The sequence below is a fragment of the Eleutherodactylus coqui genome, chromosome 3 (assembly GCF_035609145.1).
Source record: "Eleutherodactylus coqui strain aEleCoq1 chromosome 3, aEleCoq1.hap1, whole genome shotgun sequence".
Classification (NCBI taxonomy): domain Eukaryota; kingdom Metazoa; phylum Chordata; class Amphibia; order Anura; family Eleutherodactylidae; genus Eleutherodactylus; species Eleutherodactylus coqui.
In genome coordinates this window covers 249599336-249622683 of record NC_089839.1, presented here as the reverse complement: position 1 = coordinate 249622683, position 23348 = coordinate 249599336, and the positions used below count along the sequence as shown (strand labels likewise).

At 42.2% G+C, this 23348-nt stretch overlaps 1 protein-coding gene across 1 annotated transcript in view; it reads right to left on the bottom strand.

Moving 5' to 3' along the window:
* RGS5 (regulator of G protein signaling 5) overlaps positions 1–23348 on the bottom strand; it is a 105407-nt gene that overhangs the window by 46469 nt on the left and 35590 nt on the right. The window contains exons 2-3 of the mRNA XM_066597253.1: positions 18528–18638; positions 4757–4818 (exon numbers count right to left, since the gene is read on the bottom strand). Of these exons, the coding sequence (XP_066453350.1) occupies positions 4757–4818; positions 18528–18638 (173 nt within the window). The remainder of the gene's footprint in view (positions 1–4756; positions 4819–18527; positions 18639–23348) is intronic.

Sequence of the window (23348 nt, the reverse complement as noted above, 5' to 3'; positions counted from 1 at the left end):
TCGCACGACCATCCTCGGTGACGCCCCTGCCCCCTACAACTACTGGGTGTCGAAGCTGGACACGTGGCCTGAACTAGCGCTGTATGCCCTGGAGGTGCTTGCTTGTCCTGCGGCTAGCGTCTTGTCGGAGAGGGTGTTTAGTGCGGCTGGGGGAATCATCACAGATAAGCGTACCCGCCTGTCAACCGACAGTGCCGACAGGCTTACACTCATCAAGATGAACAAAGCCTGGATTTCCCCAGACTTCTCTTCTCCACCAGCGGACAGCAGCGATACGTAAGCAATACGTAGGCTGCACCCGCGGATGGAAGCTACGTTCTCTCTCACCATCCAAAACGGGGACATTTCTGCTTCATCAATCTGTGTCTAATATTCCTCCTCCTCCTCCGGCTCCTCCTCCTGAAACCTCACGTAATCACGCTGAACGGGCAATTTTTCTTAGGGCCACAAGGCTCACTCATCTAATTTTTCGAAACAATTTTTATATGTTTCAATGCTCTTAAAAGCGTTGAAACTTTAACTTGAACCAATTTTTCGTTAAACTGGGCTGCCTCCAGGCCTAGTTACCACTTAAGCCACATTAACCAAAGCGATTAATGGGTTTCACCTGCCATCTTGGTTGGGCATGGCCAATTTTTACTGAGGTACATTAGTACTGTTGGTACACCAACAGTTGGGGCCCTCACCTACAGTGTAATCATACCAATTTGTATGTTCTTCGCCTGCACTCATGGTACAGAAGTGTGTGTGGGGTTGGCCTACACTTTAGCTACATAAATGTAACTTGGGCCTTGGCTATACTGCAGCTACTGAAATGGAACTAAGACTGCGCTCCCACTATACTGCTGCTTCGGAATTGTTACTGGGGCCTGTCTTGAGTGCTACTATTGCTGACATGGAACGAAGACTGCGCTCCCGCTATACTGCTGCTTCGGAATTGTTACTGGGGCCTGTCTTGAGTGCTACTATTGCTGACATGGAACGAAGACTGCGCTCCCGCTATACTGCTGCTTCGGAATTGTTACTGGGGCCTGTCTTGAGTGCTACTATTGCTGACATGGAACGAAGACTGCGCTCCCGCTATACTGCTGCTTCGGAATTGTTACTGGGGCCTGTCTTGAGTGCTACTATTGCTGACATGGAACGAAGACTGCGCTCCTCCTATAATGCTGCTAGTGATATGTTAGTGGGGCCTGTCCTAATGCTACGGCTGAAATGTTACGAATTATGGGCTCTGCCTATACCGCTGCTAATGGTATGTCTCTGGGGTGTGGAAACAGAGGCTTCCCAAAGACATGATGGCTGCGAGGCCATTTCCCACCAACGCGGTTACTGTTAAGGTGCATATAACCACGGACACGTGGAGAGGACACGTAGTGCCTCAAAAACATCCCCCTCCTCCTCCAACAGGGAAAACATTCTTGGCAAATGCCTTTGCATTGGTTCGTCTGGTGGCAGTCCAAGAATTTCACCTTTACCGACACTACAAGAGAGCCCCCCCACCATCCCCCCGCCACGGCCCACTTAATCCTGGCCACATTCCGAAAACCAACAAAATACAACCGCGCTACTAGGTCCGCAGTCACCACCACATTACCGCCAACGCGGTTACTGTTAAGGTGCATATTACCAGTCTGACTGGGGCATGCAGACACCTTGACAGAATGAATAGTGTGTGGCACATAGGTTCCCCATTGCTATGCCCACGTGTGCAGCTCCTGATGGCGGTGGCACAGGATTCTATTTCTCATTGCTTCTGTACAGCATTGTGGGCTATCGCCCCGCCCCTTTTAAAGAGGGTCACTGCCTAGCCGTGCCAACCCCTCTGCAGTGTGTGCCTGCGGTTCCTCCTCATGGCAGACGCACTTCTAAATAGACATGAGGGTGGTGTGGCATGAGGGCAGCTGAAGGCTGCGCAGGGACACTTTGGTGTGCGCTGTGGGGGGGAGGGGGGGCGGTTGGTCAGCATGTAACCCAGGAGAAGTGGCAGCGGAGTGTCATCCAGGCAGTGATTGTGCTTTGTTGTAGCTAGTGTGGTGCTTAGCAAAGGTATGCCATGCTAATGAGGGCTTTTCAGAAGTAAAAGTTTTTGGGAGGGGGGGGGCCCCACTCTTGCCGGTATTGTGGCTTAATAGTGGGACCTGTGAACTTGAGATGCAGCCCAACATGTAGCCCCTCGCCTGCCCTATCCGTTGCTGTGTCGTTCCCATCACTTTGTTGAATTGCCCAGATTTTCACACATGAAAACCTTAGCGAGCATCGGCGAAATACAAAAATGCTCGGGTCGCCCATTGACTTCAATGGGGTTCGTTATTCGAAACGAACCCTCGAGCATCGCGAAAAGTTCGTTCCGAGTAATGAGCACCCGAGCATTTTGGTGCTCGCTCATCTCTAGTGATAATGTAAAAGGGGGGTACCCGAGAGTTACATGTGATGTACTATAATTTTGTCTGCTGTTTTAGGGAAACAGTGAAATACTCTAACCCTCCTATGGGGTGAAAGAATACATGAACTTACTTTCAGTTAGTAAAATTTATTTTTGATAAAAAAGTGCTGTCTCCACCTCCATCTATGACCTCCGAGTCGTAATACCACCACCCAACCTACTTCAAAGCAATAGATGGTGTAAAATTAAAGTGTCCAAATTTATGAAGCAGCATGAGCAACTGTGATAAATTTGGTCCATTTTCAGACTTCCTGGTCTAAGTTTACATTAGTGAAGTATCAGACAGGATTAGTAAATCTGCCCCGGTACGTTTATTATATGATTAGTGTTATTACGGGATGCCGTGGGAGTAAGAGTGTCTTTTTCATGTAAAATACTATTGAATTTGCTAAGATGATGGTAAGGTATTTATTACTTGTGTAGTATTTTATCTATCTGATAGGTAATGTGATATTTCAAAATAATGTAACCCTCTCCTTTGGCCTTGAGGCTAAATGAATGGTAATTGTGGAGCTACTAAGCTGTTTTATAATTAATCAAGACAAAATATGACAATTTGCTTGGAAAGGTCCTGTAATCCATCCTGTGCCGCCCGCGGGCATGTGCTCAGATCATGCCTGGTTTTATTTGAACAATTAAGCTCACTAAATATGACTCCTCTGTATGACAGCCAAAGGCAAATTAACAGTAGATTGAGTGGCTGAAATTTAATGTAGGAAGATGAAGAGAGATATTGGCACAGAACTGCTGTAGACACAGACCTCTCCTAGTGGCTGTCTACATGTGGGGCCATGTGAGTTTAGGATATCACGGTGCATATATACTCAGTGCAATCTAGCAGGTCTATTTAATCTGCATAAATAGTGAAAAGAAGTTTGGGGCCCTATTCCACTTTTTTAAGTGTTTTTATGCACTTTTAGTGAACTTTCCACAAATAAGACATAAGGATTTTATTGTTGAAGGTAGTATTGAGAAAAGCGTCAAAATAGTAAGTGAAGCTTATGGTTGTATTAGGCAGGGTGCCCTACTTATGAAGCAAGGTGAGACGTTCCACATTCAGGCTACATCCGTAAGACCCATTTACACGCAACCATTACCACTCAAAATTTGTTCAAACGACTGCAAATGAGCGATAAACATTACGCGTAAATGCAGCCATCGTGCACTCATTTTCAGGGGAGCTTAAAATCCATCATTCAGCCACAGAGAGATAAAGTATCTCTCAATAAAACACACTCTGCGTTTTCCACAGGAGCTGGGAGATTACATTGTATTCTTTTGACAGCCTGTGCGAAAACAATATGGTTGTGTGCAGAGCCCAGCCCACACGCTGGGCTCTGGAAACAGCCCCTGGAGGCCCTTTTACATGCAAATGAAGATGATAAAGTATTAATGGACATTAGTGTCCATTAACACTTTATGCAAAACGATCGCTAAAACTTTCAATCATTTGAAAGATTGTCTTTGCGTGTAAACGGGCCTTTACTTGCTGTTCTGACGTCGTGTTGACAGTCTTTCCGGTGGATTTTTAAATGACATGTGAGTTACAGTAGGAGTGAATAAAGGAAACAAGTGTTCTATAGTAATAACAGAGTAAGTTTAGGGTAGTGTTTCCCAAACTCCGGTCTTCATAACCCTGGGTACACAATGCTTTTTTTATATGCAACAAAAAAACACTATAAAAAATGCTTATTAAATAAGAAAAAAGGCTGGCACATTTAGATGAGTTTTTATAAAGCCAATTAAAAAACACACACGAAAAGTAGATGTGAAGAAGGCCTTAAAATGTAAACACTATTCAGCATGGTTTTCTGAATTCAACAGAAAGATTTTTTTTTTTAAAAAGTAACATAATATGGCATTATATGAGGCAGAAAGACTATACTAATAAGTGAGTATAGTATGACCTATAATAACAAAAGTAGGACATGGGGAAATGTTCAGTCTCTCTTCATACATTGCGACAAAAGCTACAGTTCAATATTTGAGTTCCACCCAAAGTTAGATATAGTACCACCAATTACTTAAAAAACCAAAATGTGTGAAGTGTCTACTACTCGCTTAAACTATGTATAAGAAATATCAAGATTTTGGAGGGCTCCTCTTAAACCTTTCCAGGAATCCAAACCAAGACGAGGTCATCTGAGAATAGATGACAGGAAGGTCTGGATTTTCCAGCTAAAGAAATATATTCTGCTTGTGGGAAACAAAATGAAGCTATATGGGGTCAATGGCATGGATCATAGTGATGCTCAGCCTTGACTGATGGGACGTAGACAGGAAGCAGAGAAGAGAGTGATGGATACTCACAGCTGTTCTGAAGAAGCTTCTCCAGAGAATCTTTCCACTGTGTGACCTCCTCTACCGGTGGCCTGGTAAAAGAAGCACACAAGATAAATCGTATGAGTCTATGAGGCTCCAGGTAATCAGGATGATGATGTCATAAGGTCACATATATAATGTTAGTGCAACAAGAGCAATTCCCAAAGATATGCCTATTACATTATTGTACATTGTATCTAAAAATGAAGCAAGGAATCTGCTGGGGTATTCAAAATCTTCTTAGCTACCGGGATTCCAATAGACACGTGTATTGGGCAATTAGAGGAAATAGTATTGCTCATAGGTAAGTGAAATGCTAAATACTATTGAATAAAAAAAAAACAAGGGTAATATAGAGTATTATATATCGTTATTGGCTAACCAGAAAAATTATATTTGAAAGCTTTCGGTTAACATCTTTCCTCTTCTCTATTAAGGGACAGATTAGGTCCCTAGGTTCCCAGAAGTGGGGCCGTCCTGATTAGGACAATCACCCTGCTTTTAGGCAGGATCTCTCTTTCCATAGTAGGTTAGTGATAGCATATTTATCTCCATATTTCTGTCATTATTTTGGCCCTAATTTGTGTTCCCCTCTCCAGTTTTGTCCAGTCTGAGTTTGTTTGCTGTGCGCATAACCATCCGGTTTGCATTACTGCTGCATCCGTTCCAGACAATGTGTTTGGCATCTGGCACAAATGTAACATTAATGACTTGAAATGTCCATGTAATAAGTCATAAATCCATTTAATATATTTATGGTGTTAAGCATCTGTAAACTTATGTTACTTTTAGTCCTAGTATGTAATGGCTCTGAACACCTAGGGACCACAAGAGAGTAACAAATGGAAACCCAACTGGTGCAGAATATAATTGTTATCATTGCTGCTTTTTAGTTTGAGCTTTAAAGAGGTTGTCCAGCCACTTAAAATTTTTTAAAAACTCCATCAACATGTGACCGTTGACACTAGTGATAGGCTACAGCATTAATATGTCCATGCCAACAGTAACCACACAGTACAGAGTCTGACTGGGTACCCTGAAAAAGTCATAACAGATACATCAGAGCATTAGTAAGGTGAATATCAATGCTTAAGGTGAGTAATATTTAAAAAATTGGACAAACCTTTTTAAAGGACCACTCCGGTTAACTTTTAAAAAAAAATCATTGATTATGTAGTTATTTTCCAGTATATATAAGTGAGCTAATGTTACCTTTGTTAGTAATTTTTTTCCTGTCTTACACTCCTGGACTCTTTTCCCTCAGATGGTCATGTGATCTAAGTTCTAACCAGCTCAGATCTGCTTGGGGGTTATGAATTAATTTTCTAGTCAATTTCTCAGTTTACATGATGCTATTACATGGATCTACTACAGAAATTGAGTTGAAAAGCAAACAGAAACTCCTGTCACAGTTACTGATGATCATCACATAGCTCCTGTCACACAGTTATAATAGAGGAGATCACATATCATCCTCCTGACTCCATACCTATGTTTTGTAGCTTATTTAGGTAAATATAGAAGATAATGATAATTAAATGGTTCCCCATGCGGACAAAAATTGTACAGTCTTAACTAATGTTGGGCTGATGTATCATGGGATTGATTGAAAGTGAAGATAGAAGATCCCACCATCAAGATGGTGCCTGACAGAGCACTGTACTGCATGGAAGTGACTAGAATACACAGAGGAGACCTCCAGAGTGTGACAGGTAATCAAATGAGGTGCGCAGGCATGGAAAATGTGTTTTTGCTGGAGTGGCCCTTTAAGATTAAGATGATTACCATCCACAGTGGGGAGACAACTACAAAGTTGCTTCATTAAGCAAAAGTCAACTGCTAGAACAGTGTTTCCCAACTCAGGTCCTCAAGGCACCTCAACAGGTCATGCTTTCAGCATCTCCTATAGTAAGAACACCTGTAGGAATGTCTGAGGCACTGACAATAATTACATCACCTGTGCAACACTGAGGAAATCCTGAAAACATGACCTGTTGGGGGTCCCAGAGGACTGGAGTTGGGAAACACTGTGCTAGAAAGTCCTCTTACAATGAGCTGACCACAACAATTGCTGTTGCTGAGACCTCCAACTCTCAGCTACCAGGTACCTCCAACTATTGGTTGCCAGAATCCCACGAAGAGTAATATTAGGGGGATCCTGGCAACAATTTTTCCATTTCCCAGCAGTGTAATGCTGGAGAAATTACATAGTACCTATTGAAATCAATGGTCTGCCTGGTCCTTCAGAATGATGAACATTCTTATGCTTTGTAGCCACTGTCCAGTCTGACTTATACTGTAGAGGGCCCTGGAGATAGCCCTGCCTCTATGTACAATACTCCTAAAATAGTTTTAAGAAACCAGATACACCCTGCATTTATTAAATTGACTCTGTGACATGTATTTGTTTTAAGTTAAAGGGGTATTCATGGACTTTTACTATTGATAACCTATCCTCAGGATAGGTCATCAATAGTTTATCAGTGGGAGTCTGCTACTCCGGATCCCCACTGATTAGCTGATTGTCCAGTTCACTGTCAGTGCAGCGGCTCAGACGTCATCATCAGTGTTCTATGGTGGAAGTATAATAGCCAGCTTCACTCCCATTGAAATCAATGGAGGTGTAGTAGGAAGTAACTTTCATTGATATTTAATACAATATCTTAGAGTAGCAATCAATTGAAAAGATCAGAGTCTCAATGTAATGTGAGTGAATGTAATACAATAAACAAAACCGGTGTAAGGCCTCCCTTAAACTTGAATGCAGCAAAGCGCTGCGATCGAGCAGCTGTCTGGGGCTGTGTGAGAACCTACTTTGAAAACAATGGGAGCCCCTGACAGCGCTAAATGCTGAAAATGCTGATTATGTGGCACCCATTTGGTTCAGAGTGCTAAGGCAGCAGAAATGCAGTCCTAAGCTCTCGCTCACGACATGAAGGTTGCGAGTTCAATCCCCGCTTGGTTCAGGTAGCTGGCTCAAGGTTGGCTCAGCCTTCCATCCTTCTGAAGTCGGTAAAATGAGTAGCCAGCTTGGTGGGGGGTAAGAAAAAAATTACTTGAAAGAACTGCGGAATAGGTTGGTGCTATACAAATAAGAAGATTTATATTTATTTTTGTTATGCAAAATATCAGGATCACGACTAACACTTATGTGCTAAATATATGGCAAGTGATTGGATCCCTGAATGAACTGCCAGCGTGTGTGATAAACATCTACCCAGGAGCTATACCCCTGATGACGCCAGAGTTCTGGTGAAATTAGCTGGTCTTTTAGCACAATGATGTTAATGGGAGTGAAGCCAGCTATTATACTTACGCCTCTGACCTCCGATGACAAAGTCTGGCCTACTGCATTGACAGGATAGGTCATCAATAGTAAAAGTCCCCCCAAAAAACCCTCCAAATTGGTGATTGAGCATCCTTAGACATGTATCCTTTAATATTTTTGACTTTTTGTGGAACATGAAGGAGATGTGCTTAGTAACATCTGGCGGCTTCAGGTGTATTAAGTTTGTAGAGATTTTATTTCTGAAAGGTAACAGTTACAGTTGTATCAAGATGAACTGCGTGTCTTCCTAATCTTGTTACAGTTTGCATGTTTTATATATTTCCCATTTATAATAAATATCTTGCCTTTTTCTGGTTTCTTTTTACCTTTTTTACTTTTCTCTTACAAACTATAGTGTTGTTTTTTTAGAGGACCATTGTAGCTTTAAATTCCTTTCAATATACAATGTAATACACAATTTACACTGACAGATGATCGCTGAAAAGTCGCTCAAATGACAGTTTGAGTGACAGTTTTGAGCGATCATCTTTGCATAGTCTATAATTGCTAAGTAGCTACTAAAGAGCTATCCAGGCAGAGCGGGACACTGCTGCTATCACTCGGCGAACAATACAGCTGTTCTGCATAAGCAAACAGCTGTATTGTTCTCTGTGCTTACAGATCGTGTCCCGCTGTAAACTACCAGCAGGACATGAGCTGAAAGAATCTTATCAGCGCTGCCGACTATGATAACAGCCTGATAAGAGTTTATTGCTCAATTCAAGAAAACTAGAATTGAGTGAGGAACGAATTGTACATGAAAACTGCATGATGGCCGTGCATTTAACTGTATTAGTTATCAGCTTAATTAGCTTTCATCTTCATTTTGTATTACTTTTGGTGGACATTTTGGGTCCAGTTATCCATATAGTTATGTTACCATACAACATTTTCAACGTACTGGGAAAAATGAATATTGCATGTTGAAGGACCGCTGCATAAGCTTTAAAAGACAATGCCAGCAACAAAATATTCCCTAGTTGCTAATACAATATTCTTATTAAAAGTACATTTTAGATGCAACATTTTATTCATCATTGTCCTCACACAGGAATCATTACATGTACCAGTAATTGACACATTAGCCTCAGGTCTCAGCCCTCAGAATGAGAGAAACACAGAATTAGATGTTCTGTGGGATATTTCACAGTCATCCAATAATTGCTCCACAATTGGATTAAACAGGTAGGACAAGCACGAGATTCAATAAAACTGAGTCATTTAGGGAGGTGTGCAGAGCAATAAGAGGCGCACAGACATTAATTATATAGGGATCCTGCAGGCTGCCAGCAGGAAGAGGCTAATATCACAGATGAAGAAGTTATCAGCACATGTACTAGTTTGTAGGAGAGATACTAAACAGAGGTAATAGCAGAATATAACTGACATTATTATAACTAGCAACATTGGGCCATTTTTACTAATCCAGTCTAACATTTAGACAATGTAATATATATATAATATATCCCAATGGTTAACCCCTTCATGACGCAGCCCTTTTTTTTTCATTTTCGTTTTCTTTATCCCCCCTTTAAAAAAATCATAACTCCTTTATTTATCTATTGACGTCGCTGTATGAAGGCTTGTTTTTTGCGGGACGAGTTGTAGTTTTTAATGGTGCTATTTAAAGGGGTTGTCGCGCGAAAGCAAGTGGGTCTATACACTTCTGTATGGCCATATTAATGCACTTTGTAATGTACATTGTGCATTAATTATGAGCCATACAGAAGTTATTCACTTACCTGTTCCGTTGCTGGCGTCCCCGTCTCCATGGTGCCGTCTAATTTTCAGCGTCTAATCGCCGGATTAGACGCGCTTGCGCAGTCCGGTCTTCTTCTTTTCTGAATGGGGCCGCTCGTGCCGGAGAGCGGCTCCTTGTAGCTCCGCCCCGTCACGTGCCGATTCCAGCCAATCAGGAGGCTGGAATCGGCAATGGACCGCACAGAAGACCTGCGGTCCACCGAGGGAGAAGATCCCGGCGGCCATCTTCACCAGGTAAGTAAGAAGTCACCGGAGCGCGGGGATTCAGGTAAGCACTATCCCGTTTTCTTTTTTAACCCCTGCATCGGGTTTGTCTCGCGCCGAACGGGGGGGCTATTGAAAAAAAAAAAAACCTGTTTCGGCGCGGGACAACCCCTTTAATGTACCATTTAATGTACTGAAAAAATTTTTAAAAATTCTAAGTGGAGTAAAATAAAAAAAAAAACACATTCCGCCATCTTTCAGTGCGTCTTGTTTCTACGGCGCACAAACTGCAACAAAAACGACACGATAACTTTATTCTATGGGTGGGTATGATTGCTACGATACCAAACTTGTATAGTTTCTTTTTTACTGTACTACTCTTTTTTTTTCAAAGACATTTAATTTTTTTCAATTATTTTCTGCGATCATCTTGTGCGCGAATAACTTTTTTATTTTTCCATCGACGTAGTTCAGCAATGGCTCATTTTTTTGTGGGATGTCCTGAAGTTTCTGATAGTACTAATTCGGAATACATGTGACTTTTTGATCGCTTTTTATTACGTTTTTTTCTGGGAGACAGAGTGATTGAAAAAGTGCGTTTCTGGCGTTCTTTATTTTTTTTTCGGACGACGTTCACTGTGCAGAGTAAATAATGTGCTACTTTGAGAGATGGGACTTTTACGGTGTCAGCTATAGTAAGCAGCTGACACCCGCGCTGTATAAAGAGAGGTTGCCTCGCGACCTCTCTGCATACATACCCCAACACTCCAGGACGTAAATGTACGTCTTGGAGCGGGAAGGGGTTAATGCTGGATGACTAATATGGCATATCTTTAGACACTTTTGACTAATTTTATACATAGCTGGTCGGCTTCGTAGCGTCAAAACTTTGCTATACTTTAGCGCATTTTCTCTCGAAATCATGCTTCTTTCATGATAGGATATGCCTCTCATCAAAGGACGGGTAGAAAGCATCTAAAACACTCAATAAATATGATGCAAGGCATGTATGCCAGGTTTTTTAGCACTATTTAACCAGAATCCTTGTGCATTTAGCTTAGTAAATCTGCCTGAAGGAACACAAAGACAAAGTACATTTCAAGAAGAAAGAAAGCTAAACACACTATAAAGTCTAAAAGCTGTTTATATTGGACACAAGGCCATCTTAATGGCTAAATTTGCCACTGAACACTGGAGGTTTAGTGCCTCAGATGATGATGATGATTATTCGTTCAGTTGCATCCGACCTTCGGTCACTCCATGGATCAATGTTCTCCATGCATTCCCATGTTTCACCACTTCTTTCAGTTCGGTGATTGACATGTTGGTGGTGGCCTTGATTGTATCTAGCCATCTTGTTCTTTGTCGTTCTGATCTTCTCTTCCCACTGACCTTGCCAAGCATCAGTACTGTTTCCAGTGAGTTAGCGCGCATCACATGGCCAAAAAAAGAGAGCCACTGTCTAATGATCTTGCCCTCTAGTGATACTTTTGGTTTGACGCGTTCTAACACTACCTTGTTCATTGTCATGGCCGTCCAAGGTATCCGTAGCATTCTCCTCCAGCACCATAGTTCAAACGCATCAATTTTCCTTCTGTCTGTTTTTCTGAGGGTCCCACTTTCGTAGCCATATGTCATTAAGGGAAAGACGGTTGCATTGACCAGTCTGGTTTTTGTTGCAATGCTAATATCCTTGCTTTTCCTGATTTTTTCCATTCCTTGCATGCATTCCTACCAAGTATAATCTGTCTCTTGATCTCAGGTCCAGATTACCCGTTGCAATCAATTTTGGAACCAAGGAAGATGAAATCTTGGACCAACTTGACTTCTTCGTTGTTAATTTTTATGTTCACCGTACGATTGCCTACCGTGGTCATGACTTCCGTTTTCTTGCTGTTGAGGTACAGTCCCACACGTTCGCTTTCCTTTTGCACTCATTGGATAAGGTATTCCAGGTCCCTTTCACTTTCCACAAGCAGGATGGTGTCATCTGCATATCGGAGGTTGTTGGCATTTCTGTATCAATTTTGACTTTGAGTTCTAATTCGTCCATTGGTGCAAATCAAGTTAGACACATTTACTATTGAGTTGCAACAATAAACTAATGTTCCACTTCTTGCTCCTGTTTTCAAAAGTGTCTAGAAAAAAAGGGGTGGGGTTTGAGTGGACTGAGGTTTTTAGAGACATTTATGGCATGCAACTTTTTAAAAAGTCGCAAAATTTGTTGCAGCCTCAGTTCAGTAGCTGAGAGGACGGGTGAGGGGTGTACAAAGTGACCCCACATGTCAAGACATATTTAGAGATGTAACAAATTTATCAACACTGTGCGACATTTGATTTATTTGTCACATCTTTAATCTGAAGAAGGGAAAAAATACTGCAAGAAAACGAGCATTAAAAAATCCCTTCAAGATAATCATCACCCCCCCACCACCACCAACTGAGCACATTGTACTTGTTTAATACAACTCACTAATGGATTTTATTTGGTCTCTAATTTTCTTATTTCTTCATCGAGAACCTCACAAGGAAGTAACCAAATCGCATGTTATAGACTTTTCTTTTGATTTTTTTTAACCTATAATGTACTGGCATTTCTCAATTAGAGATGAGCGAACGTACTCGGTAAGGCCGATTTCACAATCGAGCACCGCGATTTTCGAGTACTTCACTACTCGGGTGAAAAGTACTCGGGGGCGCTGTGGGTGAGCGGGGGGTTGCAGAGTGGAGTGGGGGGGGAGAGGGAGAGAGAGAGCTCCCACCTGTTCCGCACTGCTACCCCCCCGCTCCACCACGCCATGCCCCGCCCCACAGCACCACCCCCAAGTACTTTTCACCCGAGTAGTAAAGTACTTGAAAATTGCGGTGCTCGATTGCAAAATCGGCCTTAACGAGTATGTTCGTTCATCTTTATTCTCAATGTATCTGCAGTTCTTGGTACATTGAGGGGTATTTAGCATCAGGAGAATATTTGATGCCACTTTTCTTTCTTTCTGCAGTTTAAAAAGGCAACAAATTTATAAAATGTCGTACAATATTGATAAATTCGTCATACCTTTAAATATGTCTAGAGTTGTAGAGTCACCTTGTATGCCACCCAGCTACTGGAGTGAGATTGTGTCAAATGTAATAACTTTCTGTAAATACCTCACTCTATTCAAACTCTGCCTCTTTTTTTAGGCACTTTTAAAAAGTGGAATAAGAGGAGTAACATCTATTCTTCTTGGTGCAAAACAATAGCAAATTTGTCTAAACTGATTTGCACCGAAAAATGTGCAACTTACCACAGAATTCTGGCACAGCACCAATTATAAATGTAAACATTGTGCCTGTCAATAGTAATATTATTGAAGCATTTAGAGTGGCTGTGATATAGAGACTGGTGGGCCGTCAGCCATTTTGTGTGTGTCAGGTATTAGACCTATCTAAGCTTCCATATTGTATCCACTATGTTCCCCACTCAGGCCTTGTGTAGTTAGGTTGTCCCTTCCCCTATTTCCTCACTCTTGCCTTTTGAATATTCGCATTTAGAAAGGCAACTGGTCTAACCTTAACCTGAGCAAGAGCTGTGATGTAAATAAGCCCCTCCCTTTCTTCTTTGCCTCCTGTCTCCAACTGTCTATTTGGTTTAAAATAAGGAAAATTATCCAACTGGGTTCTCACAGACAATCTGGCTCCAGGATTCAAATTCTGGGAAAAATATTTTAATATGGAGTATTTGGTTGTGTGAAGGTCTTAGCCCGATTTGAATTATATTTTTGGCATCGGGTGGGCCAGCTAAATAAAATGCATCTAAACTCATTGAGGTGCAGCCCTAGAACACCTTCAAACAGCGTATCAGCATACCTGGTTGTGATTTCCGTGTCATATTTGGTATCACTGAGTAGATAAAATCACGACCAGAAATATGCCAGGCATACATTCCCGATCGGAGGATCTCCTGTGGAGGTATGGCCAAGAATTATGGTTTTTCACAGATACATATGGATTTACCTCACCCTTCTCTGAATGCCCTAAGAGGTATGTTCTGGAGAAACTTTAAGAACTAGGGAGCTAGAGGGACCCAGTGTTAGACCTTCAAAGGTGCGCTACAGTGTATGTACATTCCAGTTTCTATCCAGTGACTCCGCACAATCAGAACCTTGCGTCGAACATCCTAAATCTGATATTTTTCTTTTATTTCCTTCTTGTTTTATTTTAAGTACTGTCTGCTGTGTATACCTGTAAACCTTATCTCCACTGTAACATCTTTTTCTGTATATTTTTGTAAATACATAAATATTTAGCACTGCTAGTCTTTTTTTCGGAATAAATTTGCAATTTATTAGTCAAGCCTTGTCCGTTTTAAAACGAACCATAACTCCAAAGATTGTGTTAATAATTCCTAGCCTGGATTCCAGTTTATCTGTGAAAGAAAAGTTGGTGGTGACAGCGAGAGTGTGCGGGTATTGTATTGTAATCAACCTGTATTCTGATGACTCCACACTTGCAATCCCGCTAGGGTGATTGGTCGAGGCTCTGCTGGAACAAGTGGTCTTAGTGGTGAGGGCACTCAGATTAGCCGATTCATGTCAAATGTGGGATAGAGGCTGGATCGATCGGGTCCCCCCCTCGCGTATCGTCTTATTAACCCTTTCCAATCCATTTATTTTTTCTCATCCATTCTCCCCAGCTCCAAATAAATTGGATGAGAATAGAATGGATGAGAAAAAATACATTTTTCCTGCACCCTCCTGAACTGACAGAGTTCAGGAGGGTGCAGGTGCTCACTGCACCGTGGAGGGACCTGCTTACCTGTCCGGAGTCTTCCGCATTCTCCCTTCTGCCTCCCGACTCGGCGGTCATGTGGTCGCTGGGGTCAGGTGGCACCCAGCGGTCACATGATCGCTGGGCCAGGAGGCAGAAGGGAGAATGCGGAAGACGCCGGACAGGTAATCAGGTCCCCCCACGGTGCAGGCTCCTGGCTCGGCGTTCATGTGACCGCTAGGGGTCAGGTAACACCGGCAGTCACATGATCGCCGGCCGGAATCTCTGTGCATTACATAGCGCTAATTGAGCGCTATGTAATGTGTAAAGGAGAAGGCAGAAAGGGTTAAAAACCCTGATAGACAGTTAGTGGCCCTTCAGTGAGTCATATCATTTGTCTGACCTTACCGGGTGCTAATGCTACCCCTGAGAGGACATATCATTTGTACATCCCATAGCCCAGAGGTTATTATCATAAAAGATTGGCTTAGTTATTTTTGGCAGCCATTATTTAGGTCTTTGCAGTATTTGCAAATATTGATGTTCTTTACATTTTTCTTTGCATTTCGTTAATTGACAAAAAACCTTCTATTTTTAAAAGTATTCTTACTTGTCAGCATTTTTTCCTATACCTGCCTAAAACGTTTGCCCATTATTACATCTGTTACATGTTGCTTCAGGAATTTACATTGAGAATAATGTTGGATTTTAGGCAGTTCCGTACTGAAATACCATATGGGTTTGTCCTTATCAATGCATGTATGTCTATCTGCAAAAGGTGAAGACGACATTCTGTTGTAAATATGTATTTAATGGCTACATGTAAGTAAATAAATATGCTGTAATGTACTTTCTAGTGTAAATTCTAAATCACCAAGGAGTTCAGCAGCCATATAAAAACATGAAGTCAGCAGTGAAATTAGCTGAAGGAAGAGAGATGCTTCCCATTGTGTGCTCCTGCTCTTGTGCTGCATGTCAGTGCAAGGTTGTAGTTGTGGAACAAGTCCTGGCTGACATCATTACCTTCCATGTCCAATTAGGGTATTAGATGGGTCACATAGGAAGGTAAACTGTCACTACCTTTTCACTGTGTGATGTGGCCTCACAGTCATGCAGGGCACAGCACGGTGCGGTTTTCATTCTGCAGTCAGGAGGTGGTCTGACGCACATCCATGCCCTGATATAGATAATGTTGTTATAATTATCTGTGCACCGTTGGGAAGGCTCAGCTGTAAACATCCTCTGACAGCCCATCAAGAAACATCTCCACTATTAGGGGTCTGTGTCCCATAAAAATATGGATATTTAACTGATCATTAAAGGGGTTGTCCCGTGCCGAAACGGGTTTTTTTTTTTTCAACCCCCCCCCCCCGGTCGGCGCGAGACAACCCCGATGCAGGGAGGTAAAGAAAGCTTACCGGAGCGCTTACCTTAATCCCCGCGCTCCGGTGACTTCAATACTTACCGCTGAAGATGGCCGCCGGGATCCTCTGTCTCCGTGGACCGCAGCTCTTCTGTGCGGTCCATTGCCGATTCCAGCCTCCTGATTGGCTGGAATCGGCACGTGACGGGGCGGAGCTACACGGAGCCTGCATTCTGCACGAGCGGCTCCATAGAAGACTGCAGAAGACCCGGACTGCGCAAGCGCGGCTAATTTGGCCATCGGAGGGCGAAAATTAGTCGGCACCATGGAGACGAGGACGCCAGCAACGGAGCAGGTAAGTATAAAACTTTTTATAACTTGTGTATGGCTCATAATTAATGCACAATGTATATTACAAAGTGCATTATTATGGCCATACAGAAGTGTATAGACCCACTTGCTGCCGCGGGACAACCCCCTTTAAATATCTGCATGGTTTAATACACATATACATTACCATGCATCGTACCACAGAGACCTGTCTAAGGCCTCTTTAACACGAGCGTCACTTTGACGCAAACTAGGTGTGTCAAAAAATTGCATCTATCAGAACCAATGGTTTCCTATGGGTTCCTTCAGATGAACGACTTTTTGACGTGCCTAAATGTAAAAAATCGTCAGCGTCAAAAGATACGTCTTCTCCTACCTTTTGATTGCACAACAGCAAGAGGCTCCATAGACTCCTATGGGAGTCTATGGGAGCCATCCGAAAATGGGAAGGGGAGGGAGTTTAGCAGCGGCTAGCACTGTTACACAATGACAGGTACCTAGTTGAGGCATTTAGCGTGATTTAAGCAGTTCTGATAACGAAGGGATTTTGGGGCTACGGCGTTATTTCACCAGAGCCAGCCATTGAATTGATGATAAAATCGCAAAGAATAGCTGCGACTTGGTCACGGCTATTCTTTGTTCATGCAATTTTTGACTGAGTTAGTCACGATTTTATAGTAGAGTCTTGCATGCCACCCCACTAGCCTGCCCTCTAGAGATGATGTTTTGACCCATGTGACCACTGCAGCCTGTGATTGGCTACAGCATTTACGTGTCTATATGACATCATCGCTGGAGGTAGGATGCACAGACAGTCGAGCGCTTCTGCAGAGGAGGAGGAAGAAGATGGAGGAGATATTTTTACCTGTGGATTTTGCTGTGGATTCTCAAGATGGGATCAGAAAGCATTTTCTTCTCCAAGGTGGTGGAACTTGGCTTCTGTCTCATTGGGTTTTTACTAAAGTTGAGTGAACATACTCTGCCAAGCTTGATGCTCGTTTAAGTATTAGCGTACTCCATGGTGCTCGTTACTCAAACGAGCATCAAATCGTGTTCGTCCCCGCCCCAGTTTTCGGCTCCTCCCCGCTGTGACGTGCGTGTTTTGGCCCCTGCCTGCCGTGACGCAGCGCGTGTCATTGGCAAATTTTTTGTCTGGCAGGCAGGGTGGGAGAGAGAGAGAAGAGGGTGGGAGAGGGAGGGGGAGAGGGAGAGGGAGAGGGAGAGGGGAAACGAACCAAGAAAAAAAAAAGAAGCTCGGGACCTGGTGTCCCATATACAAAAATGCTCGAGTCTCCCATTGTAGTCACTCGAGTTCGTTGGTTCGTTACTCGAGTAGTGCTCTCGAATTTTACGAAAAGCTCGACTCGAATAACATGGACCCGAGCATTTGGGTACTCGCTCATCTCTAGTTTTTGCCTTTCTCTAGATCAACATTGCAGAATTAGTTGAACTCAACAGAATTATGTATTTTTCCCATCTTTCCAGGCAACTACAGTGAAACCTCCCCAAACGACCACTCCTTGAGAAGACCAGATTTTCTATGACAGCTTCCACCATACATTATAAATACCAGAAACTTTCTTTGAGAAGACCACACATTTAGAAGACAACTTTTCAATTCAATTTTGGTTTGTCATTTCAAAGAGGCTTCACCGTTCCTAACTTCATTTTTAAAGGGGTGTTCAATTTTAATGTACATATAATGCAGTTTCTAACATACTTTGCCTTTTAGATCTAATTGCAAACATTCAGCCATGTCCAATGGACTCAACTCATAGAATATAGATTGTTTTAATAAAAAAAATTGGCAACTATTGTCAATAGCAGTGACATCATCTAAAGCTTTTGAATTAGGGGGACTAAAAATGTAATTGAAATACATGCTAAATATGTACCAAATGATTTCCTTAGACTGAAGAGATCAAAAGTGGTAATGCATGAAGATGGTGTAAGATATATATACTATAAGCATGAAGAACAGGGAATTATTCTTGGGCACCGTACATTGGCTGATTAAAGACACTTACTTGGGTGCCTTGATTATCTTCTCAGGCTTCTCAGGGTATGGGATAATTAGGTCGATAGCGCTTTCTGGCTTCTGAAGAAGGGTTCCAAGTTTGGTCTTTATTTCCTTGGCCCTAAAGAGTAGAAATGCAATAATTGTAGTCACTAATATACATCATATACACTGAGCCGATATTCTACTTTTTGCATCCTATTTTCAAGGCAGCAGCATTACCCATAGAACTTCACTGTAGCAGACTAAGAACATTTGGAACAGGAATAACATGCCTAGCGCAAAGGTTACCTCCATATTTCCTAATGTGTTTACAAATTTTGTTTCTTAAAGAGACAACCAACTGCATAGATTACATGAAAGTTTGGAATATTATGGACCAAACATTTTGGTTTTAATGCAACTTTACAGCCATATTAAAGGATAGTTTAGCAAATTGCAAAAATAGCAATTGCATTACATAATATATTTAAAACTATAAACTGGAGTTCATAGTCTATCTAGTCAGGATAAATCAGTATTATCCGTTTCCATGATAACAGAGTTGTACACAAATCTGCATCTAAGCCTCCTAGTAAATGCGTCTTAGCAAAGGTAATGCCCAGCATTGTTGGGAGCCAAGGGTACTTACTTTAATATCACCTGTCTCTACCCAGATGAACAATGCTAGACGTAGCATCTAATGCTCTACACATCGTACTGGGTTCTTTAGCAAGCCTATAATGTATAATTCATGGAACAACCACAAGGAGGCGACACCATCATATAACAATAGCATCAATTCTGTACATATCTCAGCACTAGAATAAAACGTAAAATGTGGTTAAGTGTAGCAAAGGGTACAAAGTTTTTCTGGAATGAAGTAAAAGCTAGCAACAAGCACATTAGCAGTAACAGTCCAACAGATATGTCTCTTACAGCCTCACAAACTAATCAAGTTGATTGTCAATGAAGTATGGACAATTTGGGCCATAAGATGACATGGTAGACATGATAGCATTTCTTATGCAATGGCATTTGACATGGTCTAGTGTAATACAACACAAAGCAAATGTGTAGTGACCATAGATTCCCTCAAATCACTGATGTCTTGGAAGATATTACATCAACTCAACTGAGAGTGATCAACTGGTCACCAGGGAATAGGTGTTTTAGGGAGAGGCTGTACAGATGGAACAATCCCTTTAATAAAGCTGGACACTACAGTTTCCCATCAGAAATTACGATTTACTAAGAAAGGTGAACTTAGGTCAGAGATGTTGTACTGAAGGAAATCTTGAACAAGTGAATTCTTTAAGATCTGAAGAGCAACTGGCTATCTGAGCCTGCCTGTTGAGGTCAGCCATTGGAGCTTGCTTGGAGAGCATTTAGTGACTGCAATTTTACCTTCTACTTTAGATTTGATTGGACATTGTACAGATCCCAAAATATTAAAAACAGGAGAATAGCTGTGCAACACTTAAGAAAATGCAAAACAAGGTAAGCAGCACTCACTGAGTGCAGTGGAGAACCCACTACAGGTTCCACCTCTATACCAACAGCCGAGGAGATATTACTGGATTATCAATCCAGTCTTCATTAATGTCCCCCGTCTGCACCAGAACATCCACAAAGGGAGGGCACTCCTCACCCGTAGACCACTAAGGGCCCACTTACACACAAAGATGATTGCTCAAAGGATGGCTTTTGAGCGATCATTTTGCATAAACTACTAATTGGTACTATTGCCAATTAGTAGCTTATTAATGTGTGTGAGCTGCCAGTAGCTGTATTCAGAGAACAGCGGGTGGTCTGTTCTTTGAATACATTCCCTTTGTTCTGCCATGGAGATGACTGCTGAGACAATGTTTTCAGTGCTTCCTGTGGAAAACACAGTGTGAAGTCCCTGCTATCAGCTCTTCTGCCGAACGATGGATTTTATCGAACATAAAATCATTATATGGCAAAAAATTGAAAGATGGGCACATTTGCACACAACGCTTATCGCTCAAAAGATGGCTTTTGAGCGAATTTTGAGTGATAATCATTGTGTGTAAAAGAGCGTTGGTTTTGATAATGTATAGTTAAATAAGGAGAAAAGACAGTGCTGAGGGGATAACCCAGCAATAACACAAGGAGATATTAGAAAGTGTCATTAAGGGTCCACTTGGACTTAGGATTTGGAGAGCATTAGAAGCACCCCCTCTCTGGATCTGGATCACCATGCAGACAGTCCAGCAACCCCACAGATTCCAAAACACAATCACAGGTCACAGTCCACAGAAGTTTATTCACATAGGCAAAGTTACAGCAAACCCCTGCTGTGCAATGCGTTTCAAGATATTGCCTTCACCCCTTTCTCAAGCACACATACAGTAAAAAACAGCCAAATATATATTATATATATAATATATCATATTTACAATCAATCTTTGTGCAGGCCAGAGAGACACCTTTCTTGCATTCCACCAAAGCCCTAATTAGAGATGAGTGAGCATACTCGATAAGGCAAACTACTCGAGCGAGTAGTGCCTTATTCGAGTATCTCCCCGCTCGTCTCTAAAGATTCGGCTGCCGGCGCGGGTGACAGGGGAGCTACGGCGGTGAGCAGGGGGGAGGGGGGGAGACGGAGAGAGAGGTTCCTCCCTGCTCTCCCCCGCCGCTCCTTGCCCCCCGCCGGCAGCCGAATCTTTAGAGACGAGCGGGCAGGTACTCGAATAAGGCACTACTCGCTCGAGTAGTTTGCCTTATCGAGTATGCTCGCTCATCTCTAGCCCTAATATTTGGGGATTAGGAAGGGTGTGGGAGTCCAGGATTTCTGGAAGCGAGGCCACATGTATAGCACCAGGGCAACACTTTCCTAGTGAAATTCTCTCCACTGTGAAATGTTCCCCATTCAACCCGGCCTGTGCATAAAAGATTGCTTGAAAATATACTACAGGTCCCTGGAATTTTAATTACATTATTGTGTTTAACCACCGTTATATGATTTACCCTGATTTACTCGGTACAGCTTATACATAAAGCCACATGCCAGTCCTTTCAGACTAAGCCCTGCCAAGTGCCCAAGCAGCAGTTTATGTCCACACATGGGGCATTTCTCTACTCGGGAGAAATTGGGTAACACATCGTGAGATGCTTTACATATTACTGGAAAAACTAGAATTTGTCATATTCAAATTAAAAAAAAAATAAAACAAATTTCACAAAATATCTGCGGGTTCAAAACACCAACAACACTGCTAAATGAATTCCCTGTGGGGCCTAGGTGCCAAAATGGAGTCACTTTTTGAAGATTTCAACTATACTGGAACCTCAGTAGTACTGCAAACACAACATGTCTTGAAAAATCCGCTTTTCAAAAGCCAATAGCGCTCCTTCCATTATGAGCCCGGCCATGTGCCCAAACAGCAGTCTATGTCCACATATGGGGCATTTCTAAAAACTGCTGAATCACGGTAATACATTTTGAGCTTTCTTTCTCTGCTACCTTCCTGTGCGTTCTAGAAATAAATGGTTTTAAATTGAAAATCTGCAAAAAGATATGAAATCTTCTAATTTCTGATTAATCCCTGTAAACGATCTAAAGGGTTAACAAACTTTCTAAATTCCATTTTGAACACTTTGAAGGATGCATTTTAAAATCGGGTGATTCCTGGGGTGAATTGGTCCTTAAAAAAATTCCATTTTATAGAACATTTGAAAATGTATATAATTTTGTTGAATCCTAAAAAAATAAAATAACACTTAAAAAACAATTTCAATATAAAGTAGACCTATGGTAAATGTTAATTATTAACTTTTTATAGTGTATGACTCTATGTTAGAGATGAGCGAACGTACTCGGTAAAGCACTACTCGTCCGAGTAATGTGCTTTATCCGAGTACCTCCCCGCTCGTCCTGAAAGATTCGGGGAGCGCCGCTGCTGACAGGTGAGTTGCGGCGGGGAGCAGGGGAGAGTGGGCGGGAGAGAAGGAGAGAAAGATCTCCCCTCCGTTCCTCCCCGCTCTCCCCTGCAGCTCCCCGCTCCGCGGCGCTCCCCGAATCTTTCAGGACGAGCGGGGAGATACTCGGATAAAGCACATTACTCGGACGAGTAGTGCTTTACCGAGTACGTTCGCTCATCTCTACTCTATGTCTTACGAGCAGAGTAACCCAATTTGAAAATTAAAATTTTTTACAAATTTCTAGCAAATTTCCGAATTGCTAAATTCATAAACACAAAATTTATTGAGGAAAATTTACCACTAACAAAGTACAATATGTCACGAAAAAAAAAACTACTTATTAACACTTCGATACATAAAACCAATCAAAAGTTATTACTACATAAAGTCACAGGTGTCAGACTTAAAATATAAGACATGGTCCTAAAGGCCAAAATGGGCCAGGTCCTTAACGCGTTAATATTGGAGTCTACTTACAGTACACAGCAGAAAGGCCCCCTCAGATGGCAGGGCCTGGATACAATGGCTAGCGCTACTCAGAGGCGTAGCTTGAAGCTCCTGGGCCCCAATGCAAAACCTGTAACAGGGCCCCCAACTATAATGGTGTATTCATAGTACTGGGCTCGCTATATGAAGCAGAAAGGCTTAATGGGCCCTTTAAGGCTCCTGGGCCCGGGTGCAACCGCATCCCCTGCATCCCCTATAGTTAAGCCAGTGACTACATTCTCTGTTATGGCCATAGCTGTCATAAAGGAGACCTGTCTTGACTGGTCACATAATTCCAAGGTAATGTAATGTAATATATTTCCCTTATTCACAGAATTCCATAGTGCAGGCTATTCCGATATACTAGACCAAAAATGTACATATGGAAAGGCTCACAGCTTGGAATTCCATGTTATAT